Genomic DNA, 14504 nt, shown 5'->3' on the forward strand with positions numbered 1-14504 from the left:
TGTAAGAATTTAAATAATGAAATCTAATGTGGGGAATTTATTTACACCAAGCTACCCTCAGTAATCACATTACTGCTATATGATAATTATATGGGTAGTGTTGTGGGGGCAGGGGACGGATTGGGGGGATAATTAAAATTAAATTTGCCTTTTTCTTTTATGTTTCTAGTAGTTCTAAGGGACAAAAAATACAGTAGGACACAGTTACAGCTAAAATAAGGCAAATAATTATTCCCTGTGGATATATTTATACTACTTACATAGTATTTCTATATGGCGATATGGAGATTAATAAAGTGTATAGCCCATTTTTTTTAAACCCAATATGCCCACCCCTGTCAAAGTAACAGACTAATAGAGAAAGCTACAGAATAAGAAAGAAAAGGGAAGGAAGTGATCAACGGAAGGACTGAATTGCTGACTGGACTTCTTGTCTGTGCAGCTGACTGCCCTTAAATCCAAACTCTGACCACAACGTCTTCTTTCATGAATGTGTCATTGTTGGACTCATGTCACCGTTCAATCGCCACCTGGCCTTTTACCTCAGCCAAGAACTATTTCTTTTTATAGTTTCACTTAGAAATGACAATGCTGTCACAGCTTTTCAAAATAGGACAAAAATGACTGAAGCAGTAGTGAGTGACATGGAGTGCCTATGCTCTAAAATCTTGTGTGAACAAATGATGACCCTATTTTCCGCACCGTAAGGCGCACCTGATTATAAAACGCAGTCTCAATTGCGGGGTCTATTTCTGTACACATACATACGGCGCAGCGTATTATGAAGCACATTCTATAACGGTTGAAGTGCCAAAGAACGGGAGTGTTGAATGGAGCAAACTTTACTTTTTTCTTGTTCAACATGAACTCACGCTAGTAATGCTAGGATGATTACTGGATGTACAAAACCCCGTAGCACTGCACAGTGAGTTTAGTTGACTTTTATACTTTGAATTGTATTAATTTTTTACTATTTAATAATAAACTCACCATCATTTTTGATTAATCTTCTCCCAAAAAATACATCAAAGTCCTCATCTTCTGTATCTGAATTGAACTGCTGGGCAATTTCACCATCAAACATGCCGGGATCCCTCTCGCCATTGTCATAGTCAGTCTCGTTATTCAGCAATCATACCAGCTTTCGCCAAAGCTCAGACAACAGTTAAAGCAGATACCTTAGCCCCAAGTACCCACAATCCATTCGCTTATGCCTCCATGTTTGTCGTCTTTCATCCATCGCTCTCACGCCCCTTGCAACTTCACTTTAAAGGCCCTGTTTTCACCAACGTCCAGCGGTTGGAGTTCTTATGTTAATCCTCCTGGAATGATGGCGAGCTCCAAATTCATTTGCCTCACGTGGTTTTTCACAGTTGCGGAGGTTACAGGAAGGGTAATGGAAAAAGACATTCATGACCAAATGATTTGTATTTAGTTCATCAATTTCTCCTGTCCTTCAAGTCCTGAAAGTGAGTTTTTATTGTGTTTTATTATTTTTCATTTTATCTATACCTTTCCATCATTTTTCAGTGAAGTATTGCGGCAAGGACCAAGAAAAGTATTGAAATTTTTTATTTATTTTTATTATATATTTTTAGATTTTATATTTATATATAAAATTTATATTTATTTATTTATATATTTTTTATTTTATCTATACCTTTCAATCATTTTTCAGTGAATGATTGCGGCAAGGACAAAGAAAAGTATTGAAAATGTTTTATTTATTTATATTATATTTTTTGAGATTTTATATTTATATATAAAATGTATATTTATTTATTTATATTTATATATTTTTTTATATTATTTTTTAATTTATCTATACCTTTCCATCATTTTTCAGCGAATGATTGCGGCAAGAACCAAAAAAAAGTATTGACATTTTTTTATTGATTTTTATTATATTTTTTTAGATTTTATATTTATACATAAAATTTATAGTTATTTATTTATATTTATATATTTTTTGTATTATTTTTTATTTTATTTGTACCTTTCCATCATTTTTCAGTGAAGGATTGCGGCAAGGACCAAGAAAAGTATTGAAAATATTTGATTTATTTTTATTATATTGTTTGAGATTTTATATTTATATATACAATTTATATTTATTTATTTATATTCATATATCTTTTATATTATTTTTATTTTATCTATACTTTTCAATCATTTTTCAGTGAATGATTAAAATGTATATTTATTTATGTATATTTATATTATATTTTATTTATAAATATTGATTTTTTTTTTAGAATAATCTTACAGTCGGAATTCCACATTTTCATCCATGTTTGTAAGGCATATGTCCTTGGCAGAGGTCTGCTCTCTGTGGAGTGCCATTCCAGTTGAGTTTGTTCTCTCTCCTGAACATACACACAAGTCAAATATTACATCCACGCTCTCTCTCCTCTGGTGTGATTATCTTCTCTCTCATTCTTTGTCTTTTCTCTACTTTTCTCAATCTCATTTTCCCCTGCGTCAACAAAACGCTATCAGCGTGTTTGGACAGCTTTTCTCTGCGGCGTTCCCCCATGCGATCCAAAAGCCTGCGCTGGCCAGTGACCATGATTCGGCGAAGAGAGGATGTAGGAGGGGTGGAATGGAGAAGGACAAACTTGAGCTTTCAGGAAGTCCATCCCCAAATGACTCACATGTGCTTCTCAAGGGGAGTCAGGGCAGTGGCAGCTGTCGTGCTAATAATAATCCCCACAGCTAAGTGAGGACCCGAGGGGGGCCCCCCGGCACCTTCTTGGGTTGACCCCTGGAGTCGGGTTACAACGGAGAGTGAGGATTAGGCCAGGTTGTGGATTAGAGGACGCTATTTTACTCTAGAAAAGACCAATAGGTGTGCAGGATTTCCACGCACACTGAGGTTAAACATCACGGTTTGTAACTCGTGGAAGTCACTCAGGAGGATTGGAAGCTTCTGGAAAACCATGCTAACTTGCACCAACACACATACGTAGTTCCTCTCACATGGAGGTTTGCTATTTTTACCTCTGACAACATATATACAGTATGCTGGTTTGTTACAAGCATAACTCTGAACAGTTGGGAAGAGACTTTGGTGAGTAGCCAAGGACCAATGGATCGGCTTAGGATATGGAGCACCATTATTTTGGCATCCACCATGACTCACAAAGTCTGAAGGAAGATTGATTCAATTTGGGGTTTTCACTTTTAATATGGATCTAGAATTCTTTTGGAGATAATGTATCATTTCCTTGTGTCGCTTTGGTGTGACCAAAAGACTAATTGATTATTTGGATCTAGATCTGGGTCACAATCCCCACATCTGGCTCCACATAGTTTTTAGTCCCATTTTATGCTTTTAGTCTTTAGCTTTTAACTCCAGTGTTTCCTCAAGGGGGGGTCCTCCACACTGGGGGCTGTGTCAGGTCTGCTGAGGGGGTGCCATCCTTGGGTCCTTTCGACCCGGCCGGCTGGGGGTTCCTCCCTTTAATGTGGGGGTCCGCCCATCTGTCGGAGTCGGCGGGCCCAGGTGCTGGTCCCCCGATGGCACGGCCTGCAGCTCCTCCCAGTGTGGACGGCCCCAAAGGTGGCGTTTCCTTGATCCTCAGTGCCATGCCATGTCTCCCTACTGTGGGTGATTGTGTGTGTGTGTGTCTAGTATGGAGGGTGGGAAGGAGGGGCTTGTTTTTCCTTTTAATTGTGGTAATTGTATTTAATTCTGTAAAGCACTTTGTGTTGCATGTCTTTGCAGGAAAAGTGCTCTACAAATAAAGTTTGATTTGATTTGGATTGACTTGCCATGCCACTACAGACAAACTACAGACGTGGTCAGGGGGCTGAATGTGGGTGCCCTTCAACATTTGATTGGTGGATCAAACTTTGACTCGCCTGCGGTTGAGTTGAAGTGTATCAATGTCCCTCCTCACCTGCCCAATTTGGCTGAGCCACAGGCTTTGGTCTTTGGTCCACAGAGAAAACTGTGAGAACTCATAGTTCTAGAGTAGAACTCCACTGACATGTTGCTTCTTTTTTTTTTTTATAGTGAGCATTCAATGTCACAGAAGCCATAATGTCCAGACATTGCCTCCAGTGTACTTCTACTTAAAGGGCAAGGCCATGTGATGGCTCAATTAGGTCACATCACAGGCGCTAATGGGCATTAAATGCTAAATTGTGTCCGTTTCGACCTCTTCTGGAAAGCCAGTGCCGCTCATTAGGTAAGGTGGCCGCCTGGAAAAGGGACATCGGAGGACGAGGTCTCCCGCATCAAGAGCATGAACATGCCTGCACGCACACGTGAATGTCAAACAGCACCTAACAGCATCACCAAGCCGTAATTGCTCATGCAAGTAACAGAGTGAAATGAGCAGCCAATGAGGTGAGTTTGCCTACCAGAGGCATCGGTGCATGATTGGTCCAAACCTGTAGACTGGAAAAAAAACATTTGACCTGATGCAAATGTTGCCTATTATTCCATACGTGTTGTCTAGCGGAAATGCACGCAAGTCCGATTAAAATACCGTGACCTCTTTTTTTTTTTTTAGTCATAATGAGCAATTTATCATTTTTAGACTGCGGGTGGCCTATCATGCTCCAGGAAATAAACGCTTTCATATTCAGTGTGCATGATTTCTGCACTTAGTAGGCCTTAACATCATGCTCTACTTCCTAACAGCAGATAATATCTGTCTTCTCTCACTTTTTGTGTCATCAAACGACCCCAAGGACGTGGCATATTCTGATCAAATTTTTTAACAAAACTAAACAAAATTCGACTGAAATCCATTCACAAAAAAAAAACAACTCAGTATCATCAAAGTCCAAAGCAGAACGCAAAACATCCAAATCATCTCACCAACTTTTTTGGTCCTCAAACAAGAGAGAAGATGCATTGAAATCCTTGCTTTTTAAGTGGCAAGTTTTCCATAACAACCTGAAGGAAAGGCCTCCTTACTCATGTACATGATCCTGCATCTCGGTCAAGGGCCCACTTCGCTACAAGTCTTAAAATACGTCCAATGGCAATGGGGCTACAATCATGAACATATGGTGTCCCAAATGTATCCCTCTGGAGTTTTTCTCCTGCATTGCATTATATCCACCACGTTATGAAGGACAGCTTTTAAGAAAAAAATAACAGTCTTTGCCACACATCTTAAAATACAGCCTAGGGAAGGGAAGGTAAGTTGGATTGTTTTTGTTTGGTTTCAGTGAATAAGCTAACTTAGCATGCTGTAGCTCATAGCTATAGCTATGCTAGTATCGATATTGTTTGTGTCCCACTATCCCACTGCTTAATGTTGCAATGTTGCATGTGATTTTTATTACTTTTATAAGACAGACATGAACAAACACAACCCATTAGCATTAAAGCTACAGACACACAAAACTGCATCTTCCCAGTACGGCTTACTAAAAACACTTTAAAACTGTCTAAATTTCAAGGCTATATTACTGGCAATGGCATAATCACGTCATAATCACGTCACGTTATCATCTTGAACTCCGGTACGAAGTGCATTATTAAAAAATCAAAAACAACAACAAAAAAAACCCTTAAACTGTATTATGGAAAGCAGGAAGTGAACAAATGTAACAGTTACTGATTGTAAAAGTACAGATGGAGTGGTAGGATTTAATAAGCTTTGCTTCTTCCTACTCCTTTGCATGATGATGCATGTTCAAATGAAATAAAATCATTACCATTGCCATTGCCATTGCCATTGCCATTGCCATTGCCATTGCCATTGCCATTGCCATTGCCATTGCCATAATAACTCTGTACTGTACTCCAGCTAAAACTCAAGTCTGAATCCCTGAAGTAACTTCCTGTCCACACATCCGAAGGACATTTATTGAAACATACACAAGCACAACTTTTATTTGTGCATAAATGGCTTATTTTGTCTGTTTTTGCCTTCTATATTGAATAATATGAGTGTAAAGGTGACTATAGGGGTGTTATTTCATGTTGACAGGGCTATAATAATGGTAAAAAAAATATTTAGAAAGTCATAAAAAGGTTTCCATGCTCTGACTAAGAAAATATTTTTATATCCAGAAATTCACTTGTCACATTAGTCCCAACAGTCTGGAACTAATTAACCGATAACCGATGATAAACAAGGCATTATTGTATTACAAATGTTAATGTCATTATTGACACCCTGTGTGAATGGATCCGCAACCCAATTTTGGGTCCGGGACATTATTTCCAATGGAAAATAACTTTGTCAATGGCATTATTTGGAGCTATTGTGTTGGAGTTGTACTTAATAGCGCATAAACGTCAAGTAAATCCACAGGTGTGCGTGTGAGAAAAGCCTCTAAGAGGTTTCCACGGTGTGCATGAATGTGGTGCCACTGAGAAACATATATCTCATGTATGTAGCCGGGCATAAAATAAATAGCAGCACTACACCAAGTCTAAGAGGACTGCGGGGTGTGGAGTCGAGAGGAAAGCTCAGGCAAAACTTGTGTTTATGAGTTTGTCTCGGAATGCCGAGGGCCGTCATTCCAGAGCATCTTTCCTTCCCTGCGTGTTTCGACAGGCTTCGTCTCCAGCGGTGACAGAATGAGTACAGTCAGAGCCGTGCGATTTCAGCCAAAGAAAGAAAGAAGAGCGTAGTAGAGCGGCACAGATCTATAACAGCGTGGACATGAATGAACATGAAGTCAAGGAATAGCCCCGTGAATTTAATCAGGTGTTTTTAATGGGTGCTTTGCACTGGTATTGATGTAAAGATAAGGCCTATGTGTGGTTATTGCATAGTTACAGGAAAATGACGTACATACATGCATAAACAAAAGTCTCAAAATGCAGCGTTTGTGCAAGGGGTTGAGTAGAAAAAATGCATTTATGAAAGTAGTCATTTCTAGTAGTAGAACACAAACATTTTTAGATTTTTAGATTTTTAGATTTTTAGATTTTTAGATTTTTAGATTTTTAGATTTTTTGATTTTTTGATTTTTTGATTTTTAGATTAAGAACATTTAACTTCAAAATTATATTTTGGTCCCAAGTGTATCAACTGGGTACTGTTTAGGTTAGAGTATTCAGTATTATCATCCATAAAAGCAGAGGTGTCCAAAGTGCGGCTCTGGGGCCATTTGCAGGCCTTGCGCATAGCCCTTGCACTATTACAAATAGAAATGAACAAGAACACACACAAAAAAAACATAATAAAGTAATTGTAATAATTGTAATTGTACAGGAATAAAGTCAAAAGATGAAGACAAAACAATTTATGTAGTTGTAATTATGAAAAACATACAAAACAACAATTAATTTTTGGAAAATTGGGTTGCGGAAAAAGTAGTTGTGTTTAAAGAATAAAGGCAAATGTTATGGGAATAAAGACATAATTAGAAGAAGTAATTTCACAAGAAGAAGGTTGAAATAGTTTTAAAATTAAGTTTTAAAAAATAAATGTAAAAACAGCTGTAATTTTACAAGAATAATGTGAAAATATCAAGAGAAATATGAGAAAAATGTTTTGTGAAAATATCACAAAAGAAAACTTCCGAAATTTGAGAAAAAAAATCATATATTTTGGAGAATTTGTATGATTGTTTGAAGTTTGTATGATGCAATGAGCTTTTTCCACCTACAGTATATCACTGAGACGCTGTTTTTTTTCGTATTTTTTTTTAGTATTAAACGTCTTAGCATATCTACATGTGTTGCTTTACAAAATATGAAAGTGGTCCTCTGTGGAAAATGTTTGGACACCCCTGGACACCCCCGGTAATCAGTGACAAAACATACGTATTTTCAAGTAACCTCTAAAATATGTTTTTACGAATACTTGATGAAATTTTCAACAAAATCCTACTTAATTTTCATAAAAATCTAAAATCCGAAATACATTTTAATTTGAGACTTAAAACGAAAGTATACGTTTGCTAATTGAGGTAGATTAAAAAAAACACTCTCTGTGATGTTAGTCAAGGGAGTAAAAAATATATTTAAATGACCAAAAATTATGTTGCTGGGCCTTAGCTTTGGACCTGTAGGATTAAACTCCACAGTCTCAACTTTGCTGCATCTGCCCTCAATCTCCTGAAAAACATGAGTCTCCCAACAACATAAGATACTCCCTTGGGTTAAAAAAAACGACCGACGGCAATAACGACCGCGCTGATATGATGCAGTGGGAAAAGCTGTCAAGAATCAAACTAAGGGAGTCGGTGGATAATAACAAGCGAGGGTGAAATTCCCTCACCGCATTCAGCTAATCATACAGGACTCATAGGTGGGCACCATATATTTGATATTGATGAAGGCGTCCTCTCCACCGTAGCGCTCCAACACCTCCAGAGTCTCCTGTATCAGGTCGCCCACGTTCTCTCGTTTCTGTTGGCTGTAGTCGATGCCGTCTCCAGAATTGACTGTGGGACAAGAGACAAGTGACAGGGAGTCACATTCTGGGTTTTCAGGAGGAATAAAAACCATGGGTGCTGGAGTCTATCCCAGCTGTCACAGGGCACTTATAGACAAACAACCATTCACACTCACATTCATACCTATGGACAATTTGGAGTCGCCAATTAACCTAGCATGTTTTTGGAATGTGGGAGGAAACCGGAGTACCCGGAGAAAACCCACGCATGCACGGGGAGAACATGCAAACTCCACGCAGAGGGTGGAATTGAACCCTGGTCTCCTAGCTGTGAGGTCTGCGCGCTAACCACGAGACCGCCGTGCCGCCCAGCCTCCTATTTATTTGTTTCTATTTATTTTATTCTAAACTTAAGAAAGGGTTTCAGACAGAGAAGAACAATGTAAGAAGCTGGATCTGGATGGCGCCGCGGACGGCTGCCTCGGTGTGTTGGTGCGCATTGTTTTGCTTTGTTTTATGTTATAAAACTGTTTTTTGCGCCGGTACCGGGAGCTCTTTCACCAGGGAAGAGCTCATGAACATCAGGGGAGCAACACCAGAGGATTTATTTCCTAAATTTCTGCTTCCAACAGCGGAAATTTTGGATATATTGGTCAAAGGTGCGCTCACCCTTGCACACGCAGCGAAACGCCGGAGGAGAGGAAAACGGGCCGGCGCGCTCGTGCGCCTTCGTCAGCGGGGATTACGCACGTCGCTACCCGGGATATTTCTCTCTAACGTGCGTTCACTTCCCACCAAACTAGATGAACTACAACTGCTGTTGGGAAAAAACAGGGACTTCTCTTCATCTGCGGTTTTGTGCTTTATTGAGACGTGGCTCTGTGGATTAATACCGGACTCTGCGCTGCAGCTGGCTGGCTTCCAACTCCATCGCGCGGACAGAGACACGGAACTTTCCGGCAAAACCAAAGGTGGAGGAATCTGTTTCTATATCAACAGTGGTTGGTGAAACGATGTGACAGTGATCCAGCAGCACTGTTCTCCTGACCTGGAATCTTTCACCATTAACTGCAAGCCTTTTTATTCACCCCGTGAGTTCGCTTCATTCATTCTGGTTGGCGTCTACATCCCGCCGCAGGCCAACGTGCAGGACGCAAAGCGCATGCTCGCCGACCAGATACTGTGTGTGGAGCGGACCTACCCGGACTCCTTAGTTATTGTCCTTGGTGACTTTAACAAAGGCAACCTCACCCACGAACTCCCTAAATACAAACAGTTTATCAAATGCCCGACCAGAGAGGAGAATATTCTGGATCACTGTTACACTACAGTCAGGGATGCTTATCACGCCGTCCCCGTGTTGCTCTGGGACTCTCTGACCACATCATGGTCCACCTGATTCCTGCGTACAGGCAGAAACTAAAGCTCTGCAAACCTGTAGTGAGGACATCAAGGAAGTGGACCAGTGAGGCTGTGGAGGATCTCCAGGCGTGTTTGGACTCCACTGACTGGGATGTGTTCAGGACTGCTACCAACAGTCTGGATGAGTACACAGAGGCCGTGACGTCCTACATCAGCTTCTGTGAGGACTGCTGCGTTCCATCACGCACCAGGGTGAGTTACAACAACGACAAACCCTGGTTCACAGCCAAACTCAGACATTTAAGGTTGGCGAAGGAGGAGGCCTTCAGGAGTTGGGACATAAACAAATACAAAGAGTCGAAGTACAAGTTTAGCAAGGCGGTGAAAGAGGCTAAACGACTGTACTCTGAGAAGCTCCAACACCAATTCTCAGCTAACGACTCTGCGTCTGTCTGGAAAGGGCTCAGGCAGATCACCAACTACAAGCCTAAAGCCCCCCACTCCATCAACGATCAACGCCTAGCCAACGACCTGAACGAATTCTACTGCCGCTTTGAAAGACAAAAGGACAGTCCAGCAACCATCCCCCTCGACACCTTCCAACAGCTCCAGCTCCAGCCATCTCCACCAAGACCTGCCTTAATGGCCCCCCCTTCCCCCTCCTCACCCACCTCAGTGACGACTCTTTCCATCCACGAGAGAGACGTAAACAAACTCTTCAGGAGACAGAACCCCCGGAAAGCAGCTGGACCGGACTCTGTGTCTCCGTCCGCCTTGAAGCACTGCGCTGACCAGCTGTCTCCAGTGTTCACAGAGATTTTCAACACCTCACTGGAGACATGCCACGTGCCTGCCTGCTTCAAGACCGCAACCATCATCCCTGTTCCCAAAAAGCCAAGGACCACAGGACTTAATGACTTCAGACCCGTCGCCCTGACCTCCGTGGTCATGAAGTCCTTTGAGCGCCTTGTGCTCTCTCACCTCAAAGTCATCACCGACCCTCTCCTAGACCCCCTGCAGTTTGCCTACAGAGCCAACAGGTCTGTAGACGATGCAGTCAACTTGGCCCTCCACTACATCCTCCAGCACCTGGACTCCGCAGGAACCTACGCTACGATCCTGTTCGTGGACTTCAGCTCTGCATTCAACACCATCCTCCCATCTCTGCTCCAGGAGAAGCTCTCCCAGCTGAGCGTGCCTGACTCCACCTGCAGGTGGATTACAGACTTCCTGTCTGACAGGAAACAGTGTGTGAAGCTGGGGAAACACTTCTCCGATACAAGAACCATCAGCACCGGATCCCCCCAGGGCTGCGTTCTTTCTCCTCTGCTCTTCTCCCTGTACACGAACAGTTTTACCTCCAGTCACCAGTCTGTCAAGCTCCTGAAGTTTGCGGACGACACCACCCTCATCGGACTCATCTCTGACGGTGACGAGTCCGCCTACAGGTGGGAGGTTGACCATCTGGCGACTTGGTGCAACCTGAACAACCTGGAGCTCAACGCCCTAAAAACAGTGGAGATGGTTGTGGACAACAGGAAGAAATCAGCCTCTCCTGTCCCCATCACCCTCTGTGACTCCACAATTGACATTGTGGAGTCCTCCCGCTTCCTGGGTACCATCATCTCCCAGGACCTCAAGTGGGAGCCGAACATCAGCTCCCTCATCAAGAAGGCTCAGCAGAGGATGTACTTCCTACGGCAGCTGAAGAAATTCAGCCTGCCAAAGACAATGATGGTGCACTTCTACACCTCCATAATTGAGTCCATCCTCACCTCCTCCATTACCATCTGGTACGCTGCTGCCACTGCTAAGGACAAAGGCAGGCTGCAGCGTGTCATTCGGTCTGCAGAGAAGGTGATTGGCTGCAATCTCCCGTCCCTCCAGGATCTGTACGCCTCCAGAACCCTGAGGCGTGCAGAAAGGATTGTGGCCGATCCCTCTCACCCCGGACATAGACTCTTCGAGACGCTCCCCTCTGGCAGGAGGCTGCGGTCCATCAGGACCAAAACCTCACGCCACAAGAACAGTTTCTTCCCGTCTGCTGTCAGCCTCATCAACAATGCCCGGAACCCCACCTGACACTCTTCACACCCCACCTCTGCCTCATCCTGCCACTTTGACACTTTCATTGTATACGTTACATTAACGCTCAGTTTGGACTCTTAGGAAAAACAATCAGACTGCACTTCCGGAATAACAAACAAAAACAGACTGTGTACATATATTTATACTGTTATTCTGTATATTTTGTATTTTCATATTTTGAATTTCATATTTTGTATTCTCATTCTTTTTTAATAGATGTGTATGCACCTACTACACCAAAACAAATTCCTAGTATGTGTTTGATCATACATGGCAATAAACTTTTTCTGATTCTGATTCTGAAGCCAAAACCACTTCCACCACTTTACCACTTCCACACAGAATATCTACAGATCAATTCATTCAACATTTTGTAGCAGGAAGATGCGCCAACAAGACATGATTTCAGTCACAATAATCCCTAACATGAGCAACTGTTGCAGCCTCAACTCCCATACCAACCTAAAAACTCAACTCCGAACCCCAAATTTCACTTCCTGTCCACCTCCTATTCAGCCCCCGTTGAACTGGAACACACATTGAAAATCCAGTGTATCGTTTTCTACTATCCGCATCAACAAATGCTTTTGTTTTCAGTCTCCGACTCTGACATTGTTGTTATCCGTTCTGTCGTGTAATCCCCCCCCCCCCCTTCCAAAAGTTCCCTGACAAACTGGATTCCATTTACTGCCCCTGCGTCAGCGGCAGTGGAAGTTGAGCGTAAAGTTTAATGAGGCAGCCTGCAGAGAGAGTAGCACACCTAGCGTAAAGGACACGCTAGTTAGAGGGACGCTCAGCTGTTGCACAACACGGCCTGGACGTAAACAAGAAGGGAGTTTGTTAAAGAGCTGATGTTAACTCTGATATAGGAAATATTAGGAACATGTGAGACAGGGTAGATCTCCACTCATGAAAGGACGTTTGAGGGAACGTGATACACTCCTGCTGGCCAATGACAACACGGCTGGAAGGCGCCACTCCCATGGGATGTATAACAGAGTTGTAGCACACTGGGGAACTTGTTATCAAAAAACATTCCTGAGGTATGCAGCACTTCCTCCTACGACACACACACACATCCTGAATCACATGTTTTGTTAGTAGGTGGTGCTTTTAAGGTCCCCGCAATATTTGTTGCAAAGCAAAACGTATGCGACACCTGACGTTTTGGCGTCCATGTTTTTCAACCAATGTTGCTTAAATTTCACACACACTAAAGAGAAACACTGAAAACTTACAGTTGGTGTTTAATAGCGCTACTGTGCAGTAGTAATATACGATACCGCTGATTTAATTTTCTAACTCTGTTTAACATTCTTATTCTTATAGCGGGTCGATACCGAGTGGAAATTGTGTCTGGTAAATTTTCAAGAGCAGTGTATTTCAAACATATATAATACAGGATATTTAACTGATTTATTACTTATTTATCAAATAAATGAATAATTTCCTAATGATTTCAGTAATTTATTTATTTACTTATAACCCTGATGTATATATTGAGGTAGCGGGGAGAATTACAATATAGCCAAGCTAATGTACCACAACAGAAAAAAACAGAGGACAAACTCATATCAAATATATGAAAATGGTATTTAAAAAAAAATAATAAAATGAGTAAAACAATAAAACCATTATACAAATTATTAATTATAAAGAACCACTGCAACAGAGGTGTCCAAACCTTTTCCAGTACAGGCCATATACCGAAAAAAAAAATTTGTTTGTAAAAATTTTTTCAAGAAACTGCTGTAACTCAGCTTTGTGATATAGATGAAAAAGTCTGTTATTCGTATGAACTTAGCTCTTTGTTCTTATTTTCTGTTTTTGTTGGGGTTTTTTGCTTTAAAAAAATATTCCCTTTTTGTCGTTATTATACGACATTTTTTTGGTCATATTTTGACATTGTTCTTGTGAAATTAAAGACATTTTTCAATTCCTGTTTTTTTTTTACTTTACAACTATTACAAATTTAATTCTAAATGTTATTTTTGAAATATTTTGCAACATAATATTTTGACTTTATTCTTGTAACGTTATAACATTTTCGCAGTCTAGTTTTCCAAAATTACAACTTTATTATACTGTGTCTCATAACAATACAAGTTAAAACATATTTTTTCTCTAATATGCCAACTTTATGCTAATAAAATGTCATTTTTGCTTATAATATTACAATGTGTTTCTCATAAAATTAGGACTTTTTCTAGTTAGATTAGGTGTTTTTATGTTAATATTTTGACTTTACTCTTGTGAAGTGATACTGCTGATTTTTTACATTTATTTTTGCTGATGTGTTCTTGTGGCAGCCTTGGGCCACACTTTGGACTATAACAGTAAAAACTTTATGGTGTATGTTTACCAGTGGTCATTGTATCAACAGACAAACGTTTCAGACAATCATTCCCTTAAATGACTGAAGTATCAAAAGTACCACTTGATTTAAAGAAGACCTATTATGCTAATTTTTCAACCCTTTGTATTGACTTGTGGTCCCCTTTCGAGTAGCTATACATGATAAACCCCAGAGAAAACCTTCTAGATATTCCAGAATCTGCACCTATTCCAGCTTTATTTGCATTTGATTTGTGCTTCCTGCCAAAACGGTCTGTTTTAATTTATTCCACCCACAGCCCCCCACCGGGCATGCCCACTTCACTGTGCTTGGTCACACGCCCAAAGTGCTTCCTAATTATGAACCATATAAGAACCATAGAAATCTGCCACTCTGTGACA

At 41.0% G+C, this 14504-nt stretch overlaps 1 protein-coding gene across 3 annotated transcripts in view; it reads right to left on the minus strand.

Annotated features, from left to right (window-relative positions):
• Nucleotides 1–6697: 6697 nt before the first annotated feature.
• The window catches only part of pacrg (PARK2 co-regulated), a 252842-nt gene continuing 245035 nt past the window's right edge, over nucleotides 6698–14504 (minus strand). For all 3 annotated transcript variants that reach the window (XM_058090715.1, XM_058090713.1, XM_058090714.1), the window contains one exon: nucleotides 6698–8367. In XM_058090715.1, the coding sequence (XP_057946698.1) occupies nucleotides 8207–8367 (161 nt within the window). In that variant the 3' untranslated portion in view covers nucleotides 6698–8206. The remainder of the gene's footprint in view (nucleotides 8368–14504) is intronic.

This window comes from Doryrhamphus excisus, chromosome 13, assembly GCF_030265055.1.
Source record: "Doryrhamphus excisus isolate RoL2022-K1 chromosome 13, RoL_Dexc_1.0, whole genome shotgun sequence".
NCBI lineage: Eukaryota > Metazoa > Chordata > Actinopteri > Syngnathiformes > Syngnathidae > Doryrhamphus > Doryrhamphus excisus.